The sequence below is a fragment of the Hordeum vulgare genome, chromosome 7H (genome assembly GCF_904849725.1).
Source record: "Hordeum vulgare subsp. vulgare chromosome 7H, MorexV3_pseudomolecules_assembly, whole genome shotgun sequence".
NCBI classification, from domain to species: domain Eukaryota; kingdom Viridiplantae; phylum Streptophyta; class Magnoliopsida; order Poales; family Poaceae; genus Hordeum; species Hordeum vulgare.
This window is the reverse complement of record NC_058524.1, coordinates 150,005,327-150,013,003: the sequence shown is the minus strand read 5'-3', so window position 1 is coordinate 150,013,003 and position 7,677 is coordinate 150,005,327. Positions and strand designations below refer to the sequence as shown.

General features: G+C 47.9%; 1 protein-coding gene across 1 annotated transcript; it reads left to right on the top strand.

The window, feature by feature from the left end:
• Positions 1 to 2,827: 2,827 nt before the first annotated feature.
• Positions 2,828 to 4,062, top strand: LOC123410000. The gene is made up of 2 exons (XM_045102870.1): positions 2,828 to 3,044; positions 3,197 to 4,062. Exons 1-2 carry the CDS (start codon positions 3,037 to 3,039, stop codon positions 3,777 to 3,779), a joined length of 591 nt encoding a protein of 196 aa, XP_044958805.1. The 5' UTR covers positions 2,828 to 3,036; the 3' UTR covers positions 3,780 to 4,062.
• The last annotated feature ends 3,615 nt before the right edge of the window (positions 4,063 to 7,677 follow it).

Below are 7,677 nucleotides of genomic sequence, written 5' to 3'. Positions count from 1 at the left end.
GACTAAACCTCTTCCACGAGCAAAACATAATCAACACCACAATGTTATGGGTGTTGGATTCATCACAATGTAACTAGATTATTGACTCTAGTGCAAGTGGGAGACTGTTGGAAATATGCCCTAGAGGCAATAATCAAATGGTTATTGTCATATTTCCTTGTTCAAAATAATCGTCTATTGTTCATGCTATAATTGTATTAATAGGAAACAGTAATACATGTGTGAATAAATAGATCACAATGTGTCCCTAGCAAGCCTCTAGTTGGCTAGCTCGTTGATCAATAGATGATTATGGTTTCTTGATCATGGACATTGGATGTCATTGATAGCAGGATCACATCATTGGGAGAATGATGTGATGGACAAGACCCAATCCTAAGCATAGCACTAGATTGTGTTGTTTGTATGCTCAAGATTTTCTAATGTCAAGTATCTTTTCCTTCGACCATGAGATTGTGCAACTTCCGGATACCGTAGGAGTGCTTTGGGTGCATCAAACGTCACAACGTAACTGGGTGACTATAAAGGTGCACCACGGGTATCTCCAAAAGTATCTGTTGGGTTGGTACGAATCGAGATCGGGATTTGTCACTCCATGTGACGGAGAGGTATCTCTGGGCCCACTCGGTAGAACATCACCATAATGAGCTCAATGTGACTAAGGAGTTAGTCACGGGATGATGTGCTACGGAACAAGTAAAGAGACTTGCCGGTAACAAGATTGAACAAGGTATAGGGATACCGACGATCGAATCTTGGGCAAGTTCTATAACGATAGACAAAGGGAATTGTATACGGGATTGATTGAATCCTTGACATCGTGGTTCATCCGATGAGATCATCGTGGAACATGTGGCAACCACCATGGGTATCCAGACCCCGCTGATGGTTATTGACTCGAGAGGTGTGTCAGTCATGTCTGCATGCCTCCCGAACCCGTAGGGTCTACACACTTAAGGTTCGATGACGCTAGGGTTATAGGGAATTGTTGTACGAGGTTACCGAAGGTTGTTCGGAGTCCCGGATGAGACCCCGGACGTCACGAGGAGCTCCGGAATAGTCCGTAGGTAAAGATTGATATATAGGATGGATGGGTTTGGACGCCGAAAATGTTTGGGCACCACCTGCAACGTGGCGGGACCACCGGAAGGGTTCCGGGGGCCCACCGGGAGAGGTCACCAGCCCCGGGAGGCTACATGGGCCAAGTGTGAGAGGGTACCAGCCCCTAGGTGGGCTGGTGCGCCCCCCACACCCAGCCCAAGGCGCACAAGAGGGGAAGGAGGGGAACCCTAGGCGCTAGTGGGCCTAAGGCCCACCTAGGGGTGCGACCACCCCTCCCTTGCCCTGGTCGCCGCCCTAGCCTCCCATCTGGGGGCTGCCACACCCCTTAGGGGTGGGAACCCTAAGGGCCGCGCCTCCCTCCCCTTCCCCCTGTATACAGTGGAGGTTTTGGCCTTTGGAGACACGCAATTCTCTCTCTCGGCGCAGCCCTGCTTCTCCTCTCCCTCCTCTCCCACGGTGCTTGGCGAAGCCCTACCGGGAGACCTCGTAGCTCCACCGCCACCACGCCGTTGTGCTGGCCGAGCTCTTCCCCAACCTCTTCCTCCTCCTTGCTGGTCCAAGGTGCGGAAGACGTCAGCGGGTTGCACGTGTGTTGAACGCGGAGGTGCCATGGTTCGGCACTAGATCGGAATCACACCGCGATCTGAATCGCAACGAGTACGACTACATCAACCGCTTTCTAGCAAGGCTTCCGCTTAGCAATCTTCAAAGGTACGAATATGCTCTCACCCCTGTCTCGTTGCTGGTTTCTACATAGGAAAATTCATGTATGGCGTAGGAAAATTTTAAAATTTTACAACGTTACCCAACAACATGTAGATGTACGGAATGAAATATAAAGAATCGTTCGAATGCGTTCGTGAACGTGATTTGAAAGGTCCAACCGTGAATGCTTTTAATGCCTGTACATGGTGGAGAATTGGGAGGGACCTTATAACATTTTCTAAAGGATTTGAAAAGAAGTAGGTCACGTATAGCCCTAATCTCGCTTTTGCCTCGTATTTCGATGACATGACACAGTATTCAGAGGGTGTTTGGATACGTTTTAGTCCCATGACTAAAAGTAATGAGACTAAAACTTGCTAGCCTCATCCCATGCTTGCATTCAAATATTAAAAAGACTAAAATCAAGTTAATGAACATTTATTATCCTCCAAACCCTCCAATCCAGAACTTGTCTCATGAGTTAAATAAGGAGAAAGATGACTAGTGCACATTTTAATAGAGGTACCCCTAACTAAAAGATTTTAGCCTCAAGACTAGTTTTAGCCTCTCTTTAGTCAGGGGTGCTTGAAATTTAGCCCCTTAAAGAGACTAGTTTTAGGCCCTGTTTGGAACCATCCAGATTATAATCTGGTTTTTATAATCTATTATGTTCCCGGACAGGACAGTTTATATTGTAGATTTTAAAAACAAGATGACCAGATTATTAAAAACTCATAATCTACTCTACCCCAGCTAAAATCAAATTATGGATTACTAATGACCTATTACCCATGTAAACTTTGAGATAATTACCTACTGCCACCGTCACTGTCCTATTTTTATAAACAGGGCAGACATGTCATTGTGCAATGTAAAACCTGAATTACAGTTTATATAATCTGACCTCCAAACATGTCCACCTGGATTATTTTTATAAACCAGATTATATAATCTATCTTCATAATCCAGATTATTATAATCTATTGTGGTTCCAAACAGGGCCTTAGTTAGACTGGTTTTAGTCCCTTGGATCAAATGCGAGCATTCTTGCTATAGTAGCTCGGCGCGAAGGCACGTACCCAAAGTCACGCGGACGGTCGGTCGGTCGCCACGGTCGTTTTGCGATTGGCCCCTCGGTTCCCCAGACGCAATCCGCATATTTCTTTTGATCCCCACATTCCCAACCAGCGAAAGCAACTCGATCTGCAAGACAACAGCATCTGAAGAAGCAAAGCATCCGATCCAATCTCCTCCCGGCACGGCGCCCCCATGGATGAGTAAGTCTTCTGTATCTCAGATTCACTTCCTCGAATCCGAACCAGATGTTCTTGCATAGGTTGCACCGATCAAAGACCTCATTTTTTTGGAAGGGAGGGAAGCGCCAGCCTGAAGATGCTGTTTTCCTTTCGCTTGTGATTGACTGTCCCAGATCTGACGAGCGCGGCAACGGCGGCGGCGGGCACCACGGGTACGAGTGGAAGCTCCCGGCGGCGCTGTCGGCGAACACGACGAGCGTGCACGTGACGGCGCTGGACGGGGTGGTGAACGTGAACTCGCTCTTCACGGTGGCCGTCTTCGTGGGCCTCTCCCTCGCGACCCCCGGCGAGCTGCGCAGCCTCGCCGGCGACTCGTCCTGCGACGCCGGGCCCGAGGTGGCGCGGTCCCTGCTGGTCCTGGAGGTGGTGGCCTTCTCCTCCTTCCTCTTCTCCAGCCTCGTCGCGCAGGGCCTCAAGCTGGCGATCAACCTCATCAACTCCAAGGACCCCGACGACACGCACGCACACATCGACGCCCGCCTGCTCCGGCTGGGGATGCTGGCCTCCGCCGTGGGCTCCGTCGTCGGATGCGTCTTCCTCATGGCGTCCATGGTGATGGTGGTGCAGATCCGGCTGGGCACCCTGGGATGCGCCAGCAACCGGGCCGCTGCCAAGGCCGCCGCGGGGCTCGTCGGGCTCGTCTCCACCGCCCTCGTCGTCTACATCAGCACCGTCTTCTACACTTTCACCCACTGATCCACAGATGATTACTGCTGAGTCATACTACATGAGGTTCCATGGATCTTGCTTGCGAGTTGCCACGTTTTTAATTTTTTGTACGGAATGACGAGATGTTTTAGCAAATGTTTCTGCTATTGTATGTAAAATATAGGAGTATATGGTTGCGTCGGCGTGCTAATTAGACTTTGATAAAACCATAAGAATTCCAGTTGACGAATAGTTTGGACATCTCAATAGTTGTAGAGAGCTGTGAGGGGCTGATCGCAAAACTTTGAGAAATAAAGGCCATTTAGAAAAACTTTGGCCGATAAAGTTGGCCACTTTCTCGCACAAAAAAATACGGTAAAGCTAACATTTTGGAAAGTGAAAAACAAATTTGTTGACACCAGATTTTTGGCGTGCACGGAATCGTTTTTAAGGTAGCTTCGAATGAAAAAAATGTTCAACATGAAAATTGTGCGCCTCTGGCATGTGAACAATTTTGTTTTCTTAAAGTATCTTCAACAAGTGCGCGACATCTATACCTAATAATAAAGAGGCTATTGCTTCCATCGAAAAACCCATCACGTTATTTTTATAAAAAAAAATCTGTAATTTTTGTTATTCAACCCGCGTTCCATCATTATTTTAATAAATCAAAATGATTATAAAAAGATTAAAAGCGTGTGGTTTTTTTTCTCCCGTTGCAACGCACAGGCCCTTTTTGCTAGTAATAATAATAATAATAATAATAATAATAATAATAATAATAATAATAATAATAATAATAAAGAGGCTATCGCTTCCGTCAGAAAACCCATCGTGGTATTTTTATAAAAAAGCCCCTGTCCTTCTGATTGAGCCGATTTTGTTTGACGATTTTTCCTGACTGGTCGTCTTCGCAATCTAGGAGCAAACAAAACAAAAGGCCGCTTCTTCCTCCCCACGCCACCCAGCCTCCTGCTCCCCCAAGAGTCAACGCCATCGATCGGCAGCTCGTTTCCCCTCCTCCCGTGCCGCGCGTTCCCACTCGTCATGGCCGCGGATGCCGCCGCTCCCTCCCGCACTATCCCCGCATGCCTGCTCCTCCTCCTCTTCCTCTCAGCGCGCGCGGCGGACGCGGCCCCCCTAGCGGCGGGGCTCGTGTACCCAGGCTTCACCGCCTCTGGCTACGAGTACATCGACACCCGCGGCGCCTTCCTCGAGTCCAATAACGGCGCCTTTCGGGCGACCGTGCACAACCCGGGCAATCAACTGGCCAGTTTCTACCTCGCCGTGCTGCACGCGCCGACCGGCACGCCGGTCTGGTCCGCCAACCGCGACGCGGGTTGAGGCACCGCGTCGAGCACGCAGCCGGAGTGCACGCGCCGACCGGCACGCCGGTCTGGTCCGCCAACCGCGACGCGCCGACAGCGTCCTCACGCCGCGTCCAGCTCTCCGCGCGCGGGCTCTCCATGACGGATGCAGATGGCAAGACGGTGCTCCCGCCGCAGTCGTCCCCGTCGCCACACTCTAGGCTGCTGCCGGTCAGGAGGTCCAGCAGGGGAGGCACCGCGTCGAGCACGCAGCCGGAGTGTGTGGGTAGGTCGCGTCGAGTGAGGGAAGGGTCGGCTCTGCCATGTCTGATTTGGACTCTGTTTCTGTCTGTGACCGTGTCCTGCTACAACTCGGTGCTACCTGACGAGGATTGGTCTTCTCTCCTGTAAGAAGCAATGATTTTGAGCTGAAATCTCCATCAGGTTGCGTACTTGGACCAGAAAAAAATACATCAAATCCTGGAGTTGGACGAAATAAGCATCATGTGGCCTTCAAGTTCGACGGAGGCAGAAGCCCATCAGGTTGCGTACTTGGACCAGAAAAAAATACATCAAATCCTGGAGTTGGACGAAATAAGCATCATGTGGCCTTCAAGTTCGACGGAGGCAGAAGCGACAAGTTCGCCGGAGGTAAAAGAATCGACGGAGGTAGAAGAATATCCATCGAGCCATCCAATATCGTCAACAATGGCTACACCACAAGTATGTAATATAATACATTGTCTGTCAGATATTCATTGGTAGATATGTTCAGTGTGTGCGACTTTTTGACTGCTGTTGTGTGTGAATTTGTTCTGCCCACTATGTATATAATCACTAAGCATTCCAAATTTGATTATCTAGGCAGCTTTTAGATCACATGAACTATAATAAGAAACGACAGTGCAAGCTTCCAGGCTCTGCACGTCCCTTAGTCTACATGCCTCGAGATAGCCTGATAAATTCACTCTCTGGGCCAACTAGATTTGAGAAAGACTTGATGAAAATTATATCTCACCTGTTAGGCAGAGAAGAAGCAACGGCAAGGCAGCGTTCTTGGGTCAAATGGCTAAAAGAAGGTGATAGAATCAGTGGCTTTTTTCTTGCAACAACTATAGGTCGAGTCAGGACCTGTATCTCTTTTGGTTGTGTGCCGAGGAACTCAACAGCATGCTAAAATTCAGTGGACCTTTATGCTTTCACCCAAGGAACCAAGGAATAGTATCTTAAGCAGGAAACTGTATATATATACTTAAAGCCATCCATATTCCATCACCCTGTTTTGTTGTCCTTTAGTTTTACTACCTGCATCCACGTGATGTACATTTTGCTCTTACACTTTACGGTCAATGCCACAAAAAAGACATAATTGATATATGGATTACAAGATAATATACTAATATGGTTGTATGCATCTCTATAGTGGAGCTTCCAATTAATTTGCTTGAGGTTTTTACCTTTCCGAAGTACTAAAAAATAAAATAGTGCCATCATTTTTCTCTAATTAATTTTTTTTGTGACCGCAGAAAATAGATGACAACAGTGAACTTAATATTGCAGAGGATTTCGATAACCGACCTACCAAAAAAAGCAAAAAATTCTGAATGCATGTTCTCAAGAGTCATCACCTATGTTAACATCTACTCCTCTTTCTGATTGTTTTGAATCGATTGTGCCGGAATCAGATATTCAGATAGATCATGATCCATTACCATCAACTCCAGCCCCATCTAGCTCCACATTATCTCCTGTTTTTCCATTACATGATGTTAACGAACCATATTTACATAAAGAGATCAAAGTTGATGAGAAAAATGATCCAGGCCCATCCAACCCCACAATATCTTCTAATTTTCCATTACATGATTTTAAGGATCCAGATTCAAATAAAGAGATCAAAGATGATCAGTCATATTATTACCTCCCACAAGGTATTTGTGTAACTTATGATGTGTATTTTCATATCCAATATATATTCTTTAAATTTTTTTTTTTGCAGAGTATACATTAACCGATCATGATCTATGTGCTCATATAGCAATAGAATCACATCCGGGAAAAAATTGTTGGTTCACATAGATGGAAGTATCTATACCTAATAATAAAGCGGCTATTGCTTCCGTCGGAAAACCCACCGCGACACTTTTATAAAAAAAAAGCCCCTGTATTTTTTGTTATTCAACCCGTGCTCCATCATTTATCTGCAACGCAAAAGGAAAAAATGATTCGCTGCAAAAATTATACCCGTACGCATCACCTCCTCTCGTCGACCCTGGGCCACCCTGGCTTGTGCCCGCCGCCACACCAATCGCCGCCGCGGCCGACCTCAACCGCCACCGCTGCCGATCTCAACCCACCCGCCTCCACGGTCGTACCTCTCCCCGCTCACTGCCCCCGTTGCGGCGCTCGAGCGCATCACGTTGACCCTGGTCCACTCTGGCTTGTGCCCAGGCCGCTGCCACACCACTCGCCGTCGCGGCCGACCTCAACCACCACTGCTGTCGATCTCAACCCACCCGCCTCCGCGACAGTACCTCTGCCCGCTTGCTGCCCCCGTTTCGGCGCTCGAGCACAACTTATGATTAAATCAACGCGACAGCTACAATGACTGGGGATGATGCGTCTGCTCGATGCAGAAC